The 21464-nt window shown below is 47.0% G+C and overlaps 1 protein-coding gene across 1 annotated transcript; it reads right to left on the reverse strand.

Moving 5' to 3' along the window:
• Positions 1-12756: 12756 nt before the first annotated feature.
• Positions 12757-17160, reverse strand: LOC125521636 (L-type lectin-domain containing receptor kinase S.7). The gene is made up of 2 exons (XM_048686700.2): positions 15029-17160; positions 12757-13104 (listed from the first exon to the last, which is right to left on the reverse strand). The coding sequence occupies exon 1, from the start codon at positions 17067-17069 to the stop codon at positions 15042-15044; it is 2028 nt and encodes a 675-aa protein (XP_048542657.2). The 5' UTR covers positions 17070-17160; the 3' UTR covers positions 12757-13104; positions 15029-15041.
• Between the last annotated feature and the right edge of the window lie 4304 nt (positions 17161-21464).

The raw sequence follows: 21464 nt of genomic DNA on the forward strand, positions 1-21464 counted from the left end.
TGAAGACATACGACTACATCAACCGCGTTGTGCTAACGCTTCCGCTGTCGGTCTACAAGGGTACGTAGATCACACTCTCCCCTCTCGTTGCTATGCATCACCATGATCTTGCGTGTGCGTAGGAAATTTTTTGAAATTACTACGTTCCCCAACAACGACTACACGCAGAAGGTCGTGCGCCGCGTTTCTATCACGCCAAAAACATCCCGGATGGGTGTTCTTCAAGTGCAAAAATATGGGGTATGTGCTTCTTTTTTATTCGGATGTTCACCGGATTTAGCGCAATTTCGGTAGCTCGTTGTTTGCCAAATTTGTATGTAGAATGGATGCAAATTTTGGTATTGGGAAGAAGAATATATTGATCTATCGATAGAATGAAATTTTATAGATGCTCGAGTACTCCTTTCTAGAATAGAGGCTACGGATGAGATTAGATGCGAAGCAACGTCTACTTCTTTAGAACCGAAGAAGAAAGAAGTGTGCAAGTTCGAGAAGTCGCTGATTAACAATGAAGACATAGAGAAGATATTAATCCAAATAGTGAGAACAGTTACAGAAGTTGGATATTTTCTTAAATGTCAAATTGCGATTTTTGTTTTCTTTGATCTTGATTTCAGCTAAGAATTAGTGAATTGTGTACTGCAATGTATTAAAATGTTGTTCATGAAATAAAAGCAATGTGTTTTCAGTGGTAAAAGAAATGCACACAGGGGCTCCGGCCGGCCGTGGTGGACCAGATGCTTCCGCTTGTTGGGCGCACGGCCGGACGCACGGCCGGACGCAGCCGAAACTGGGACCAAACGGACGTTCGTTTGGTTCGTGCGTTGGAGTTGGCATCATACAAGTAAGTGTAGTCGCTGGTAAATGGGGCTGCTCTGTCTGAGAGCAATCTTTTTCCTTTTTTACTTTCTTTTCTTTGGTCGTAGTAGCTTGTAGTGGTATCGGTACGGCTCGTTACAGATTAACATGGGCAGCAAGCAGGCAGAGAGAGGATACAGGATAGGACCACCAGAAATGTTGCAATGCGTGCGTGCAGAAACACTGGCACTCCTCCACTGCCCAGAGTTTTGTGCCATGGCTAATTACTCCCACTCCTACTTTGGTGGTCCAGTGAGAGAGACGAGACTGAGACGTCGACCGTGGCAACAAAGCCGAGCTCCGGTCCTCACTTCCGGGAGTCAAGCGTTCTGCAGCTCTATGATTCAGAGGAGTTCATGTGTTGCCTCTGCGTCCGCGCATGCGTGCATGCACTGGCTGGCTCGTGTCTTAACTATCGCCAGGAATCACGTGGGTCGTCATCGGATTATTTCGGGGAGACCTTGGCGGCTTCTCGGTTCACCTCTCCTCCTCCGCCGTGAACCATCACCGCTGTGGAGACGAGGGAGACGCTGCCGAGTACGCGGGCGGTTCCCTCTCTTTTGGTGGTGTGCTAATGTTGGTCAAACTGGCTGGTGTGCTCCTGGGAACCCTCGTGCTCAGGTGGGCTCTCTTTTGTCTGGTAATCAGATGTGGTGCAGACCGCGATGGATTTGGACTTTGTTGACGTTCATATAAATTGTTGTACTAAATCAGTGACACTTATTTTTTTAGATAAAGAAAATAGTATATAAAAACAGTTTTGTTAAATCTTAGTTGACTTAGACTCCGTCAAGTCTCAGTCGACTAGACCTAGCCACACCCTAACAAAAAATGTGAAATGTGAAGAACCTAACCCCGTCATTGCCATCACAACTATCTTAAAGTTCCAGACAGCTAACTCGACGATCCCATTGCCAGGTCCCGATTGAGAGGAAGAGGAGGCAAGCATCTGGTTTACGTGAGGTCTCGTCGACGAAGGACTCAATCAGACACCACACCCGTAGCGTAGCACGCACTGCACAAGCTACTGCTAGCCAGCGAAGCCCTAGCGAGTACATTCTAGCCGTCTAGCCATCACGTCGTCACCCTGCGTGTAAGGTGTGTGACACAGTGACATGCCATTTCAACAACTAGTGGTGGCACGGCGTTTCGATCCGAACCGACCGGGAGGATCTGCGCCCGGCCAGCCCGTGCATGCATGCATGCACGGCGGGAAGCTCAACGGCCAAATAATTGGATGGCTCCCTCCAAGTCAAGAGGGGGAATCCCAGCCTTCAAGCTCCGGAAAACAAAAGAAAAACAAGCCAAACCCGGCGCGTCGACGAGAAAGAAGAGGCTGGCTGGCTGGCTGGCTGGTCTGGACGGTGCAGCAGCCTCGTCAGCTTCAGAGAGGAATCCCCCGGGCCGGACACGCCGTCTTGTCCCTTCACCTTCGCCCGGCCCGGCCATGCCCTGCCCTGCATGTACGTAGCTTCCTCTACCACGCCACTACTCGAACTTCGAACTCCCAGCGCACGCAGCGCAGCGCATGCATGCATGCTTCAGGGCTCTTTTCATACTCCGTGCAAGGCGCGCAGCAGTAAAATTCATGGAGTACTTGCGTCGTCGTGGATGCCGCGGTTCGGGTTCGTCGCCTGGACTCCGAGGAGACTTTGTGCATGCATGCATGCATGCACCGGGCCGCGCCAGCGCGCTCTCCGGCTCTGAGTGCGGCCGGTGTCGCCTCCGTGCAAGGCAGCAGTAAAATCCATGGCGGTCTGGGACTGCGCCTCCCTCACCGGCGCGGCCATGCCCTGCCAGCCCCGTACGTACTGAGCTAGCTTTCTCCTCCACCACCACTCCCAGTACACCCAGCGCAGGCAGACGATGCAAAGCTTCCCCCAGTGGCTTTACCATGCTTTTGCGTCGTCGACGCGGATAGATAGACAGACGCCCCGGTTCGTGTTCCGGTGCCTCGTAATCTGAAAATGCTGGGATCCGCAGGCAGAGACCTTGTACGTCATGTCGTCATCCACCCATGATCCATGCATGCACGCCGCGGGCTTCGCTGGCGCGCGTGCCCTCCGGCGCCGAGCCCGGCCGGGCCGGCACCGGCACCGTGCAAGAAGCTGCAGTAAAATTCCGGTGCAAGCCGGAAGCGGTAAACATTGCGGTGGGTGAGACTGAGAGGGGGAGCAGTGGGGAATTAAAGGCGGAGCCACGAGCAAAGGTTGGGTCACATCGGCCGCGACTGGACTCGGGATGGATCCATCCATCCATCGGCCGCGTCGACGTCTCAGTCTCAGAGACGGTGAGATTGGAAACCGGAAAGGCATCTCTGTCTGGCCGCCCGCCCGTCTCTTTCCAGCTGCTCCGTCTCCGTCTCCATGGGCGAGGAGAGGAGAGGAGGGAAGGGAAGGTCATGTGCCTCAACAGTGCCACATGCTGCTGTTTTCCTTTCCCCTGCTGCTCACTGCATGCAGGCTTCACTATGCGTGCGGTGGTAGCGACACGCTGGCCTCCTACTGTTTCGCCGCTGCGTCGCTCTTGATTGATCGAGTGGTAGCACTAGTGCCTTGCTCCGTCTCTGTGGCTCGTGTGCGCGCGCTGTGTGCTGCAAACAATGGACGGTGAAATTCTGCAGGCGGTGACAATGTCCTACAGACTCTTTTAGTCGCTAAAATGAGATCTTTTGTTGTACAATAACAGTTTTGCTAAGTCTCAGTGTCTCAATCTCCATGGATAGCTGCACATTATGTATGTATGTTCCCAATAATGGCAAGAACTCCTGAGAGCCGACGATCTGATGGTAAACTATGAACCGAAAAAATACTAGTATTGTGCCTCCAAATGGAGGTCTCGTCACACCAAAACTATGCGCTGCAAGTATTCCATCGAAGGTGATCATTTCAGAGGATTGAAGAAATAAAAGGCGTACTTCTTCTTTCTCAACGCATTTTCTGAATTTCATCCAGGGAAACCCAGACATGGACGCACTTTTGCTGGCACAGTACCCGCACTAGGCGCCTCACCCAGGGGCTCGCAAGTCCGACGGATAAGATGCATGTGGGCGGCTTCATGCGAGATGGCGTCCATCGTTGTAGCAGACAGATTTTCCAAAGGGGGGCAGGCCTGGGGTCCCGTCGCCATGATCCACTCTAGCTACTCTCATCAGCTTTTCTGCCAGCGTGTGAACCTGCGATTAAGGCTAGCTACTCGGTACCATCTGCCATTCTATTTCAGGATTGACCGTTCTAGATCCATCTGTTCCCAACACAGGTGTGGGTCAAAGACACACACATGCGATCTCGCTTGGCTGGTAAAAAAACTTTTCAGGGCTTGAGAAGTACTAGAAGTATGAGCGAAATTAACAGCTATAGCATGTATACATGAGCAAAATGCAGCTATAGTATGTGAAGTTATTGTTAGGGATCGTAGCAGAAATTTAAAATTTTCTACGCATCATCAAGATTAATCTATGGAGTAATCTAGCAACGAGGGGAAGGGGAATGCATCTACATACCCTTGTAGATCGCTAAGCGGAAGCGTTGCAAGAACGCAGATGAAGGAGTCGTACTCGCAGCGATTCAGATCGCGATTGATTCTGATCTAAGCGCCGAACAACGACGTCTCCGCGTTCAACACACGTGCAGCCCGATGACGTCTCCCACGCCTTGATCCAACAAAGGGAGAAGGAAAGGTTGGGGAAGACTCCATACAGCAGCAGCACGACGGCGTGGTGGTGAAGGAGGAGCGTGGCAATCCTGCAGGGTTTCGCCAAGCACCGTGGGAGAGGAGGAGGACTTGGGAGAGGGGGAGGGTTGCACCAGAACTTGGGTACGGCTGCCCTCTCACCCCCCACATATATATAGGGGCAAGGGAGAGGGGGGCCGGCCCCCTCAGATCCAATCTGAGGAGGGGGCGGCGGCCAGGGGGGTTGCCTTGCCCCCCAAGGCAAGGGGGCGCCCCCTTTAGGGTTCCCCCAAACCCTAGGCGCATGGGCCCTAGGGGAGGAGGCGCCCAGCCCACTAAGGGGCTGGTCCCTCTCCACACACAGCCCATAGGGCCCTCCGGGACAGGTGGACCCTTCCGGTAGACCCCCGAAACCCCCCGAATTATTCCGGTGACCATATGATGACTTCTCATATATAAATCTTTACCTCCGGACCATTTCGGAACTCCTCGTGACGTTCGGGATCTCATCTGGGACTCCGAACAACATTCGGTAACCACGTACATCTATTCCCTATAACCCTAGCGTCATCGAACCTTAAGTGTGTAGACCCTACGGGCTCGGGAGTCATGCAGACATGGCCGAGACAACTCTTCGATCAATAACCAACAACGGGATCTGTATACCCATGTTGACTCCCACATGCTCCACGATGATCTCATCGGATGAACCACGATGTCAAGGATTCAATCAATTCCATATACAATTCCCGTTGTCTATCGGTACGATACTTGCCCGAGATTCGATCGTCGGTATCCCGATACCTTGTTCAATCTCGTTACCGGCAAGTCTCTTTACTCGTTCCGTAACACATCATCCCGTGATCAACTCCTTGGTCACATTGTGCACATTATGATGATGTTCTACCGAGTGGGCCCAGAGATACCTCTCCGTTACACGAAGTGACAATCTCAGTCTCGATTCGTGCCAACCCAACAGACACTTTCGAAGATACCCGTAGTGCACCTTTATAGCCACCCAGTTACGTTGTGACGTTTGGCACACCCAAAGCACTCCTACGGTATTCGGAAGTTGCACAATCTCATGGTCTAAGAAAATGATACTTAACATTAGAAAAGCTTTAGCATACGAACTACACGATCTTGTGCTAGGCTTAGGATTGGGTCTTGTCCATCACATCATTCTCCTAATGATGTGATCCCGTTATCAACGACATCCAATGTCCATGGTCAGGAAACCGTAACCATCTATTGATTAACGAGCTAGTCAACTAGAGGCTTACTAGGGACATGGTGTTGTCTATGTATCCACACATGTATCTGAGTTTCCTATCGATACAATTATAGCATGGATAATAAACGATTATCATGAACAATGAAATATAATATAATAATAACTAATTTATTATTGCCTCTAGGGCATATTTCCAACAGTCTCCCACTTACACTAGAGTCAATAATCTAGTTCACATCGCCATGTGATTAACACTCACAGGTCACATCGCGATGTGACCAACATCCAAAGAGTTTACTAAGAGTCAATAATCTATTTCACATCACTATGTGATTAACACTCAACGAGTTCTGGGTTTGATCATGTTATGCTTGTGAGAGAGGTTGTAGTCAACGGGTCTGCAATATTCGGATCCCTATGTATTTCGCAAAACTTTATGTCATATCGTCGATGCTGCTACCACGTTCCACTTGGAGCTATTCCAAATTGTTGCTCCATTACACGTATCCGGTATCTCTATTCAGAGCTATTCGGATAGGTGTTAAGCTTGCATCGACGTAACTCTTTACGTCGAACTCTTTATCACCTCCATAACCGAGAAACATTTCCTTATTCCTCTAAGGATAATTTTGACCGCTATTTGGTGATCCACTCCTAGATCACCTTTGCACCTTCTTGCCAGACATGTGGCAAGGCACACATCAGGTGCGGTACTCAGCATGGCATACCGTATAGAGCCTATGACAAAAGCATAGGGGACGACCTTCGTCCTTCCTCTTTCTTCTGCCGTGGTCAAGCTTTGAGTCTTACTCAACTTCACACCTTACAACTCAGGTAAGAATCCCTTCTTTGACTGATCTATTTTGAACTCCTTCAAAATCATGTCAAGGTGTGCGTTCTTTGACAGTATCATCAGGCGTCTTGATCTATCTCTATAGATCTTAATGCCCAACATGTAAGCAGCTTTATCCAGGTCTTCCTTTGAAAATCACTCTTCAAACAACCGTTTATGCTTTCCAGAAATTCTACATTATTTCGGATCAACAATATGTCATCCACATATACTTATCAAAAATGTTGTAGTGCTCCCACTCACTTTCTTGTAAATACAAGTTTCTAGCAAACATTGTATAAACCTAAAAGCTTTGATCACTCCATCAAAGCATATATTCTGACTACGAGATGCTTGCTCTAGTCCATACAAGGATCGCTGGAGCCAGCATACCTTTTAGCATCCTTAGGATTGACAAAACTTCGATTGTATCACATACAACTCTTTCTTACGAAAATTGGTAAGAAAACTTGTTTTTGACATCCATCTATCAGATTTCATAATCAAAAATACAACTAATACTAACATGATTCCGACGGACTTAAGCATCGCTACGGGTGAGAAATTCTCATCGTAGTCAACTCCTTGAACTTGTGAAAAGACTCTTTCCCACAAGTCGAGCTTCATAGACGGTAACATTACCGCCCACGTCCGTCTTCTTCTTAAAGATCCATTTATCTCAATGGCTTGCCGATCATCGGGCAAGTCCACCAAAGTCCATACTTTGTTTTGATACATGGATCCTATCTCGGATTTCATGGCTTCTAACCATTTGTCGGAATACGGGCCCACCATCGCTTCTCCATAGCTCGTAGGTTCATTGTTGTCTAACAACATGATATCTAAGACAGGATTACCGTACCACTCAGGAGTAGTACATATCCTTGTCGACCTACGAGGTTCGATAGCAACTTGATCCGAAGCTTCATGATCACTATCATTAACTTCCTATTCAACAGACGTAGGCGCCACAGAAAACATCTTTCTGTGTTGCATCACTCTCAGGTTGAAGTAAAGGTTCGACAACCTCATCAAGTTCTATCTTCCTCCCACTCAATTCTTTCGAGAGAAACTCCTTCTCGAGAAAGGACCCGTTCTTAACGACAAACAATTTGCCCTCGGATCTAAGATAGAAGGTATACCCAACTGTCACCTTTGGGTATCCTATGAAGATGTGTTTGTCCGCTTTTGGGTTCGAGCTTCTCCGGCTGAAGCCTTAAGCATCACAGCCCCAAACATTAAGAAACGACAACTTTGGTTTCTTGCCAAACCATATTCATACGACGTCGTCTCAACGGACTTAGATGGTGTCCTATCTAAAGTGAATGCAGCTGTCTCTAACGCATATCCTCAAAATGAAAACGGTAGATCGGTAAGAGGCATCATAGATCGCACCATATCTCATAAGGTTCAATTACGACGTCCGGACACGCCATTACCCTGTGGTGTTCCAGGTGGCTTCAACTGTGAAACAATTCCACAATGTCTTAAGTGATTGCCAAACTCATAACTCGGAAATTCTCATCGATCAGATCGTAGGAATTTGATCTTCTTGTTATGATGGTTCTTAACTTCATTCTGAAATCGCTTGAACTTTTTAAATGTTTCAGACTTGTGCTTCATTAATTAAATATACCTATATCTACTCAAATCGTCAGTGAAGATGAGAAAATAGCGATATCCACCACACGCTTCAATTCTCATTGGATCACACGCATCAGCATGTATGATTTTCAACAAGTCACTTGCCCGTTTCATTGTACCTGAAAACGGGGTCTTAGTCATCCTGCCCATGAGGCATGGCTCGCATGTGTCAAGCGATTCAAAATCAAGTGACTCCAAACATCCATCGACACGGAGTTTCTTCATGCATCTTACGCCAATATGACCTAAGCAGTAGTGCCACAATAAAGTGGTACTATCTACATCTTTTGGCGTGAACATGTGTATTACCATGATCGAGATTCACTGAACCATTCACATAGGGTGCATGACCATGAAAGGTATTATTCATGTAAACAGAATAACCATTATTCTCTAACTTAAATGAATAACCGTATTGCAATGAACATGATCTAATCATATTCATGCTCAACGTAGACACCTGATAACATTTATCTAGGTTCAGTACTAATCCTGACGGCAGATTGAGCATGCGATGGTGATCTCATCAACTTTGGAAACACTTCCAACACACATCGTCACCTCGCCCTTAGCCAGTCTCCGTTTAGTCCGTAGCTTTTGCTTCAAGTCACCAATAATAGCAACTGAACCGGTATCCAATACCCAGGTGCTACCAGGAGTACTAGTGAGGTACACATTAATAACATGTATATACTTTGTTGAAGTTGCCAGCCTTCTTATCTACCATGCATTTGGGGTAATTCCGCTACCAGTGACCGTTCCCCTTACAATAGAAGCACTTAGTCTCGGATTTGGGTTCAACCTTGGGTTCCTTCACTGGAGCGGCAACTGGTTTGCCATCCATGAAGTTTCCCTTTTAGCCCTTGCCTTTCTTGAAACCAGTGGTCTTGTTAAACCATCAACACTTGATGCTCCTTCTTAATTTCTACATTTTGCGGTCTTAAGCACCGCGAACAGCTCCGGGATCAACTCCATCTCTTGCATGTCATAGTTCATCACGAAGATCTAGTAGCTTAGTGATAGTGGCTAGAGAACTCTATCAATCACTATCTTATCTGGAAGTTTAACTCCCACTTGATTTAAGTGATTGTAGCACCCAGACATTCTGAGCACATGCTCACTAGCTGAGCTATTCTCCTCCATCTTGTTGGCAAAATAACTTGTCAGAGGTCTCATACCTCTCAACACGGGCATGAGCCTGAAATCCCAATTTCAGCTCTTGGAACATCTCATATGTCTTATGGCGTTCAAAACGTCATTGGAATCCCAATTCTAAGCCGTAAAGTATGGTGCACTAAGCTATCAAGTAGTCATCAGGATGTGTCTGTCAGGTGTTCACAACATCCACAGACGACGTTGTAGGGGTTTGCACATCGAGCGGTGCATCAAAGACGTAAGCCTTCTGTGTAGCAGTGAGGACACTCCTCGGACTACGGACCCAGTCCGCATCATTGCTTACCATATCTTTCAACTTAGTCTTTCTCTAGGAACGTATTGAAATAGGGAGCTACAACGTGAGCTATTTATCTACAACATATTTGCAAAGACAATTTAGACTATGTTCATGATAATTAAGTTCATCTAATCAAATTATTTAATGAACTCCCACTCAGATAGACATCCCTCTAGTCATCTAAGTGATACATGATCTGAGTCAACTAGGCCGTGTCCGATCATCACGTGAGACGGACTAGTCATCATCGGTGAACATCTTCATGTTGATCGTATCTTCTATACGACTCATGTTCGACCTTTCGGTCTTCCGTTTTCCGAGGCCATGTCTGTACATGCTAGACTCGTCAAGTCAACCTAAGTGTATTGCGTGTGTAAATCTGGCTTACACCCGTTGTATTCGAACGTTAGAATCTATCACACCCGATCATCACTTGGTGCTTCGAAACAACGAACCTTCGCAACGGTGCACAGTTATGGGGAACACTTTCTTGATATTATTGCAAGGGATCATCTTATTTAAGCTACCGTCGTTCTAAGCAAATAAGATGTAAAACATGATAAACATCACATGCAATCAAATAGTGACATGATATAGCCAATATCATTTTGCTCCTTTTGATCTCCATCTTCGGGGCGCCATGATCATCATCGTCACCGGCATGACATCATGATCTCCATCATCGTGTCTTCATGAAGTCGTCTCGTCAACTATTACTTCTACTACTATGGCTAACGGTTTAGCAATAAAGTAAAGTAATTACATGACATTTAAGTTGACACGCAGGTCATAAATAAATTAAGACAACTCCTATGGCTCCTGCCGGTTGTCATACTCATCGACATGCAAGTCGTGATTCCTATTACAAGAACATGATCAATCTCATACATCACATATATCATTCATCACATCCTTTTGGCCATATCACATCACAAGGCATATGCTGCAAAAACAAGTTAGACGTCCTCTAATTATTGTTGCAAATTTTTACGTGGCTGCTATAGGTTTCTAGCAAGAACGTTTCTTACCTACGCCAAAACCACAACGTGATATGCCAATTTATATTTACCCATCATAAGGACCTTTTCATCGAATCCGATCCGACTAAAGTGGGAGAGACAGACACCCGCTAGCCACCTTATGCAACTAGTGCATGTTAGTCGGTGGAACCTGTCTCACGTGAGAGTACGTGTAAGGTCGGTCCGGGCCGCTTCATCCCACGATGCTGCCGAATCAAGATAAGACTAGTAACGGCAAGTAAATTGACAAAATCGACGCCCACAATAACTTGTGTTCTACTCGTGCATAGAAACTACGCATAAACCTGTCTCATGATGCCATTGTTGGGGATCGTAGCAGAAATTTAAAATTTTCTACGCATCACCAAGATCAATCTATGGAGTAATCTAGCAACAAGGGGAAGGGGAGTGCATCTACATACCCTTGTAGATCGCTAAGCGGAAGCGTTGCAAGAACACGGATGAAGGAGTCGTACTCGCGGCGATTCAGATCGCGGTTGATTCCGATCTAAGCGCCGAACAACGGCGCCTCCGCGTTCAACACACGTGCAGCCCGGTGACGTCTCCCACGCCTTGATTCAGCAAGGGGAGAAGGAGAGGTTGGGGAAGACTCCATCCAGCAGCAGCACGACGGCGTGGTGGTGAAGGAGGAGCGTGGCAATCCTGCAGGGCTTCGCCAAGCACCGCGGGAGAGGAGGAGGACTTGGGAGAGGGGGAGGACTGCGCCAGAACTTGGGTACGACTGCCCTCCCACCCCCCACATATATATAGGGGCAAGGGAGAGGGGGGGCGGCCCTCTCAGATCCAATCTGAGGAGAGGGCGGCGGCCAGGGGGGTTGCCTTGCCCCCCAAGGCAAGGGGGGCGCCCCCTTTAGGGTTCCCCCAAACCCTAGGCGCATGGGCCCTAGGGAGGAGGCGCCCAGCCCACTAAGGGGCTGGTCCCTCTTCACACACAGCCCATAGGGCCCTTCGGGGCAGGTGGATCCTCCCGGTGGATCCCCGGAACCCCTTCGGTGGTCCCGGTACAATACCGGTAACCCCCCGAATTATTCCGGTGACCATATGATGACTTCTCATATATAAATCTTTACCTCCGGACCATTTCGGAACTCCTCGTGACGTTCGGGATCTCATCCGGGACTCCGAACAACATTCGGTAACCACGTACATCTATTCTCTATAACCCTAGCGTCATCGAACCTTAAGTGTGTAGACCCTACAGGCTCGGGAGTCATGCAGACATGGCCGAGACAACTCTTCGGTCAATAACCAACAACGGGATCTGTATACCCATGTTGGCTCCCACATGCTCCACGATGATCTCATCGGATGAACCACGATGTCAAGGATTCAATCAATTCCGTATACAATTACCGTTGTCTATCGGTACGATACTTGCCCGAGATTCGATCGTCGGTATCCCGATACCTTGTTCAATCTCGTTACCGACAAGTCTCTTTACTCGTTCCGTAACACATCATCCCGTGATCAACTCCTTGGTCACATTGTGCACATTATGATGATGTTCTACCGAGTGGGCCCAAAGATACCTCTCCGTTACACGGAGTGACAATCTCAGTCTCGATTCGTGCCAACCCAACAGACACTTTCGAAGATACCCGTAGTGCACCTTTATAGCCACCCAGTTACGTTGTGACGTTTGGCACACCCAAAGCACTTCTACGGTATTCGGAAGTTGCACAATCTCATGGTCTAAGAAAATGATACTTAACATTAGAAAAGCTTTAGCATACGAACTACACGATCTTGTGCTAGGCTTAGGATTGGGTCTTGTCCATCACATCATTCTCCTAATGATGTGATCCCGTTATCAACGACATCCAATGTCCATGGTCAGGAAACCGTAACCATCTATTGATTAACGAGCTAGTCAACTAGAGGCTTACTAGGGACATGGTGTTGTCTATGTATCCACACATGTATCTGAGTTTCCTATCAATACAATTATAGCATGGATAATAAACGATTATCATGAACAATGAAATATAATATAATAATAATTAATTTATTATTGCCTCTAAGATATATTTCCAACAATTATGACTTATGAGTTGAGAGGAGGAGATTTCGTACATATTTAAAGCTCGCATTTGCCATGGCGGGCTTAATCCATTGCACCGCCGCCATTCCAGGCCACCAGGCAGCGGTCCAAAGACACGGCGCCGCGGCCGCCGCTGCGGGAGTCGCCTTCCTTAAGTCCAAACGGAGAGAATGTCCGGCAGCACCAGGGACTGTTGGGTTCACCTTGTACAGGTCACGCCCCACCTTTGAAGCTTTGAGGCGACAGCAATGGATCGTCTTGATCTCTCATCACATGGTGTAGCAATGGCGACATGGGCTCACGTGTGACGCTCTTGTTTAAGCATGGTACCTGCAAAGCCAAAACAGTGACACTGATTGACATGTCGTGCATTTTCGTCACCACAAAGCCAGTTGATTTTAACCGAACCTCAACGAGTCACAGTTAAAAGAAAATCACAGAACCAACTATATGAAATTGCTGCATACTGGTAGTACAAGATAAGTCAAAAAAAATGGGATCTAGGCTTAGCGTGTTAACAAGAAATAAGTCAACACTTCAAAAGAACAGCCAATCGTCCCAAAACATGAATACATGAGTGCTGAACGTAGCAGTATCACATCCCTTCTCAAACTTCAAAACATAGCAAAGATAACAATAGAATTCCCACATGACTCGTCCAACTTCGGAACAGGGCAAATATAAACATATCAAAACAATAAGAAAAGAGAACAGAAGTATTCTTGTCCGGAACAAAGGGGAATGCATCTCTTGGATTAATATAATACAAAAGGGAATGCTGCACATCTATACTGCTTTTCAGGTTACCTATCAGAGTGCCTGCCCTGTGGAATAAATTTCAAGTTTATCAGATCATATGGGCATACACTCATGCTGCAGAAGCTATCAACTTATCCAAAAACTGTAGCGCAACATCAAATAAACAGTCAGCGCACAGTTTTATAGATATACTCACTATGTTCAAAGTTTCCTGCACAAACTGCCAATGTGTTTCAGCAAATAATTAGACGGTACAGAGCACTATGCTCACAGTTGCCTGCACAAACTGCGAATGTGCTTCAACAAATAATTAGATGGTTCAGGGAATCAAAACACCATGCTGGTGCAACCACAGGCCCACATTAGTCTTAAATCTAGCTTTATTTATCACAACAGAAAGGTCAAAACAACAATAAAAAGGAACAGTGAAGTATGGACATCCATGTGCAGCACAGCATTCTAACATTGGGTAATGATAGCAACCCCACAGTTCACAGATTGTTTTCACAAGACTTGATGGATCCAGCTAGAATCAAAAAATCGTGAAATGCTGAAGAAGAACAATCTGGGCTAATTAATACCTGGAAATTACAGAATTTTAAACTATGCATGGAAGCTCAAAACAACAATCAGGCAAGGGAAAGTACTATGCAGCTAATAGTCTTTAAGCATTGAAACACCGCTAAGGTTACAACCCAGAAGTGATGGTGAACACTTTCTAATAAACAGGGCAATTTTAAATTATCACACACAATGCCATAATTAATCAAGAGAAAATGGGTGCTTCCACTCACCAAATGCTATTTTTTGTACAAGATCTAAGGTACAGGCCAAAACTGTCTAGGGTAATCATGGACTTATGCCACGCGGCAGGCCACGTTGTGTATAATCCAGATTATAAGAAATGTTTGGATCATCATACAAAGGAAAGGGAAACAGGAATAGGAAAGAGATTGTATATTTTGTCTCTCATGTATCAATAGACAAACAGTGTACAGCGAATACCATAAGTGTAAAATAAACGCAGCAAGACAATTCTGTTATATCTATATCAACAATGCAGCTACCATGCCCTGCGAAAACAAAATCAGCTACTGTTCCAACACACTGCTTACAATAGGAGCAACGTCCAAATACCATATGAATATGTGACAATGACAATTCGCATTTGCCAGGGCAATATATAAGTATCTTCACATAAATGACACCTGAATCTGAGCAAAGCTAATTATGAAATACGAGTACCTCACTACAATTTGCACCAGAAAACAACACTTTCAATACCTTTCCTAATTCCTAATATGTCGGTGTCATTGATAGGGCGCCAGTAGTAACCTTTCCAAACAACAGTATGCAACATTCACGACATATCTAATGTTCAACCTATACATCAGAATGCTAAGAATTCAGAAAGCAATACCATCACATATACATCAGAACTAGCGGCAGATAGAACACCACTACATATGGATAAGAAAGTTCCTTACAAGCCTACCTTGTATATATGTCTACCGACAGCTGTAAAATGCAGTATTCATAGTATCCATGGTGTTCACTGACGATGTTTGATTTAGTGGTGACTTCAGTACAACTGGTGGCTTCTTATCTGGCACCAGTGTCATGGGTGCACTACCATCAAGCATCCTGACCACCCTTCGCATACCAGGCCGCTTCCTACAGTCCGGATGCACACAGCAGAGGCCCACAAGCAGCACCCGTCGCATCTCCTCAGCGACAAACTGTCCCTGAAGCCGCTGGTCTGCTGCATCAACCAGTCTCCGACGACCCCAGAGACTCCACACCCAGTCAACAACTGCGGTTCCCTTCTCTGTTGGCCTCCGGCCAGTGGCCACCTCCAAAGCAAGCACCCCGAAGCTGTAAACATCCGACCGCTCTGATGCCACACCTGAATGCACATACTCTGGTGCGAGGTATCCCAGTGTGCCCGCTGGCTGTGTTGCCAAAGGCACCCCGCCATGGCTCACCACGCGAGCAAGACCAAAATCTCCTAACCGAGCATTGAAGTCTGCATCAAGCAGCACATTTGATGACTTGACATCACGATGAAGAATGCGGTGCTCACATTCATCATGCAGAAATGTAAGTGCTGATGCAACACCAAGCACCGCCCGAAACCGTGCCTCCCAAGGAAGTATTGCTCCACCCTTTGTGTGCAGTGCACTGTCAAGATTACCATTGGGCATGAACTCGTAAACAAGAACCAGGTCATGCTCACTGGAGCACCATCCCAAGAGTGGCACAAGATTGGGGTGGTGTGGGCAATCAAGCATGGCACGAAGCTCACTCAGAAACGCCTTTGAGCACGGCCACATAGCTTGGAACCGTTTGACAGCAACCCTTGACCCAGAAGGGAGAACCCCCTGAAACACAATCGCGCCAGAGCCACCAATGCCAATCACATTTTCACTGCCGAAGTCCTTTGTTGCTGCGCGTACCACCTCCATGGACAGCATCCCACGGAAGTTCTTGTCGTCGAACAGCACAGCAGGTTTTTCACTTGTGCGGCGCTTTGGATGGCGAATCCATAGAATAGAGCTGATGACCACAACAACCAGCAAGACCACGCCACCGAGAGCTCCACCCAGCACCGTGTAGAATAGGTTATGGTGGTGGTGGTGATTTTCTGGAAGCGGCAGTGGGCTCTTGAGCGACGACGCCTGGTCCTTGGGCGGTGGCGAAGGAATTGGGGAAGCCGAGGCGTGCGAGGTGTTGGGGAAGCCGAAGGTGCGAAAGGTCCAGCTCTCGACGACGTGCAGCGCGGCCCCTTCGCCATTGGACGCCGAGAAGCCGGCGTACATGTGCGTGAGGAGGAGCCCGGAGAGGTCGACGTCGACGGAGAGCGCGGCCTTGTCGGGTTTGCGGGACGACGAGTAGGAGAGCCAGGCGCGGAGGCGGCGGCGCGGCGCGCGGTACTCGATCCAGGCGGTGATGGGCACGCCGGCCTTGAGGTCGACGCCGGGGCTCGCGGACGCGACGGAGAAGATGGAGCCCGCGTCGAGCGCGACGTGGTTGCCATCGGGGTCGCGCAGCGCCACGTCGCGGTGCGTGTCGAGCTCGACGGCGACGGTGTACACGTCGTGGGGCTCGCCGTCGTCGTCGGAGGCGGAGGCGGAGGGGAAGAGGCCGAGGAACCCGTTGGAGGCCCCGAGGAAGGCGCGCGAGGAGGTGAGGACGAACGCGATCCCGTCGCCGTAGGAGGGCGACGGGGTGATGCGGAAGGTGAAGCGGGTGGAGAAGGAGGCCTGCGCCGGGGCGGCGCGCGGGTCGGGTGGGGGGAGGAGGAAGCGCACGGGCTCCGAGAAGAGGGCGCGGCCGGCGCCGATGCCGTCGCTGGAGTTGGTGGTGAGCGCGACGGCGACCCCGCCCGGGAGGACCGAGGCGGAGCCCAGGAGCGTGAGGTTGCTCGCCCACGAGATGTGGCGGTAGGAGGAGGCGGCGGCGGCGGCGGGCGGGAGGTGGACGGCGAGGAGGAGGAGGGGGAGGAGGAAGAGGGTGGAGGGGTGGGGCGGCGGCATGGCGACGCGCGGCTAGGTTCTCCGTGGCCGCATTGGCTGCGTCGGCGGGATTTGGGGGAGGAAGAAGGGGAGAGTCCCCTGGAAGGGAAGGGAGGAAGCGGAGGGGAGGGAGGGGAGGGGAAATGGGGTTTAGCGAGTAGAGCGGATGACATGTGGGACCAAGGCACTAACGGGCCCAAACATTCTCTGGGCCTTAAACGCATTGTCCAGTAACGCGATGCCTACTGTTATGTTGCTGCTCCAATATGGACTGATCCATCGGAGACAAGCAAAAGTAGCGAAATCACTTTATAAAGAGTACTCGGCCGCCGCCATCTGAAAAATTTAGGTCCCCTCGTCTCTAGTTGCCATCTTGACGCTGAGAGGTGGGGGACCTTGGATATTTAAGACTTCTATATTCTTCGTCATCGTCTATTGATCATCATAGTTTTGTGAGAACAAATTTTCTCTCATTCTTTTAACGGTGTCACGAGATTGGAGAGTTTTCTATTCTTGCAAAACCGATTATTCAGATCTGATAAGTTTATATTGCTGTGTCAAGCTTTTTTGTTAGTCTGATTCTTTGTGCAGGTGAAATCTTTCATCGACACCATGGATGAAGATATAGCGATTCGACGACCTGCACATCTAGGGGATCATCCCCGGACCAAATATATTCATCGATCAAGGCTTCCCATCTTTTTGGATGGGCGACTTAAGGCGCTTTCGAAAACTATTATTGATAATGTTTGTGTGGGTGAAAGAGTGACAACATCGTTGCTCCAGTTCAATTGCAACATCTTTATCGAAGTCTTCGTAGTATTTCTTCAAGCAAAGATTGGCATTGTGAAGAAGGTGTTTTCAAGAGATTTCATTGTAATTCTTAGTCATAGGAGTTAAGTTGCATTTTCTTGGATCTTAGGTCCAAATTAATGTACATGTAATTGTTATTAATATGAATAAAGTTACAGGTATTGTTAAAAAACTAATTAAGGAGTACTCCTTTCAAAGATCACTTCCCCCTCCCCAGGATGCGCAAGTGACGCGCTAAGAGTTTTTCCTTTTTTCATAGATTCATTTATCAAATGTTTTATCTTAAACCGTGCATCCAAATCTTAAAACGTTTTCACCATTGGATTTCTTGCGTGACATCTTCAATACTAGATCTCATGTTGATAGATTTTGACGAACTATTTTTCCAAAAAAAATGGACAGAAAAACCGATCAAAAAAATCAAACCGGGAGCATGTTCTCTTTCTTTTTTGGAAGCCGTTTTGAGAGGCACAAGAAAATCCATGCCTCTCATGGAAAGAAAAAAGAGAAAACAAAGTTTTTTTGTTTTCGAGAGGTACGACCGTGCCTTTCGTGGAAGAAAAAAAAGAAAACATGTTTTTTTATGTTTTCAAGAGGCACGGCCGCGCATCTCGCGGAAGCAAAACCGTGCCTCTCGTGAAAAAAAAAGAAACACTTTTCTTTTGTTTCCGAGAGGCACGGCCGTGCCTCCCTCTCGCAGAAGCGAAACCCTGGCTCTCGTGAAAGAAAAAAAGTGGAAATGCATTTTTTTTTCGTTTTCGAAAGGCACGGCCATGCCTCTCACTGAAGGAAAATCATGCTTCTCATGAAAAACTGCCTTTTTCGTGTAAATTTTTTTTGTGTCGAAAAGCTAAGAAAAACAGATTGAAAACCGAAAAGTAAAAAAACACAAAATGCATCTAAAAAGCTGAAGTGAAAAAATAAATAAAAAACAAAATTCGAAAGGAGCACTCAGAGCGCGTCACATGGCGGCAGCTGAGAGCGCACTCTCAACGCACCCGTGTGATTGTTGGGGAGGCTCCCGAAGGAGCGCTCCTCATCTAGTTGCTCTCCAAAAGTAGACAAGCCGTTTGACTGCATCTCGTGGAGGCCTAAATGACACGAAATATCAAACATGTAGACACGGCCGAGCGCCAGAGCTATTTCTCGCCTACTGTGAGAGATCCTTCAGTCTCGTCTCTCGTACTCGAGTAAATGGGCCGGCCAACACTGTAGATACCATAGCGGTTCTATGGACAGGTTCGTACTGGTTTTTCTAACCTGTTATATGGTTTATTTTTCTTTCGTTTATGTGTTTTATGGGTTTTTCATTGGCTTCTCTTCTGTTTTTTTGGTTTTTCTTTTCTTTCATCAATACAAGCATACTTTTTACAGTATACACTGAACATTTTTGTGCACATCTGAAACATTTTTGCACACATTGAACATTTTCAAACAAAAGATTAATATTTTCTTGATATATGTTTTGCACATCTGTTCAAAATACATGTTAAAAAAATTTCAAACACACATTGAATCATAGTTTTCAATGATATGAAACATTTTTCTAAAACTATGCGAATAATTTTACATTGTATATTCAAAAATTAGATGTCATGATAAATTTTTTAAAACCCATGAATAATTTCTTAAACGTAACGTACATTTTTAAAATGGTTGAAAACATTTTTTTTGAATCATGCAAACATTTTTTTACATTGAATAAACGTTCTTTAAAAATATCATGTATATTTTTCTGAAATGCGTGAACAGTTTTTAACCACAATTTTTTTGAATGTGATTAATTTTTTGTAAAAACTATGCTCATAAATATTTTATGCTGTCTTAACATTTTTCAATTTGTATTTTCAAATATTTAGGTAAATTTTTGGAATGTATGTATTTAGAATATTTTCCAAAAATATGAACAAAATAAAAAAGAAAACAAACTAACCCATAGGGAGCTACTAGGGTCGGCCCACTAGTAGCGAGGAGAGGGCGCCCTTCAGGCGAGACCTCCTTTGGTCTCGCAACAAGCGATACAAAGCCGTTCCCCGTCCGAGGCCGACGAACTGCCAACAACAGTGAGCTACTCGAGTTCATTTGCCTAAAAAAACTCAAGGGATCTTGGTGTGGGCCAAGACCGCATGAAGCGAGTGATTGTTGGCCGAGACCACCACGCCACACTGCCGTCCATTTTGTCATCTCTCCTGCTCGTCGACCGCCTACCGGCAGTAGCCCTAACAATCATCTCTCACCACCCGCACTCAACGCTTTCGTGGCACTGCCCCGTCCTGCCTAAGTTGTTACATTCATCGATTTGTAGCCATCCCTCCCTCCACAGTTTCTTCCTCGATAATTGCTCCCCCCCCTCCCCCAGGCCCCTTTTGTCCGCGTCCGCAAGCTCCGCCGCACACGTACCCTACACTCCTGAGTTTCTTCTGCAGTGATACTCACACTGTAGCAGCGAGTGGTCGGCTCCGGCTTGGTATCATCCCCGTCTCCATCAGCGCCGGCGGGGTAGGCCATGTCATCGCCAACTCAAGCTTTTGCTCTCTCACCACTTGGTTTTATCACCACCGTAGTGCCCTATTGCACGCAAATTGAACCGTGGGCAGCAGACATCAAGCTACATCCACTTAGCACAAACGCAGAGGCCGGAGGTTTCAACACCTCCTTTTCAAAGAAACGAAAAAAAGAAGAAAGGATTATTAGCTGAAATGAAAGCTTCAAGTGTTGTGTTGCGGTATTTCGGTACTGAGTGGAGGATGCACAACACAGCAACAAAATATAGACCCGACGCTGGATAGCCGGCGTATATGTAGCGCCACTAGTGCGCCCTGCAAAATCCACCGCTCCTTTGGGGGACACAGAGGCCAATGTTGTTGTGCACTAGTGTCTCCTGCAAAGGTAGTGCTCACTTTTTGGGACGTGATTAAATTAGCTGATATGCCGGACCCTTCATCATTTAAAAGAAGTATTGTCCCCGACGAAAATGTGTCCCCAGATCAGTTTCTCTGGCTCACAATATGCACACCGTAGAAGGCTCGGAGCCTCGGACTCGACGCAAAGCAAAGCACGCCATAGAAGTAGAAGGCTATCGACTTCGAAAAATGCAGTACATTTTTAGCAGGCTGCCGGGGGAATCGGATCCTCTAACATCCTCAAAAGATGTCACGTAAGTTATACTAACCGTCACATCCCTTCATCACATTCATATGGTTAAGCCTAAAATAATTATAATTAATTTATAAATTACAAATTTACTGTATACATTTACAAAAATTACATACAAACAAAATTAATAAAATTATTTATTTTTGTACATGCTACAATAAATCCGCACTGTAGTTGCTACAGTAACTCTGACATCCCTTTTCGTATTACATACATTTCACTGTAGCTTTTTGACACCTCTTGAGGATGTTAGAGGATCCGCTTCCGCTGCCACGAGCCCAGGAGTAAAGTAATCTCCTGTCGACTGATTGGCCGGCAGTCGGGACACTCTGAAACCAGGAGATCAAACTTGCCGTGCGTGTCGGTGCCATCCGCGGGGAAACGGGAACAAAACGGTGAGTGCACACCACGGCAGCGAGCCAGGCAGGCGCGGCCATTGCCAACTTG

Source organism: Triticum urartu, chromosome 1A (genome assembly GCF_056163025.1).
Source record: "Triticum urartu cultivar PI428250 chromosome 1A, HENAU_Tu73, whole genome shotgun sequence".
NCBI classification, from domain to species: Eukaryota; Viridiplantae; Streptophyta; class Magnoliopsida; order Poales; family Poaceae; genus Triticum; species Triticum urartu.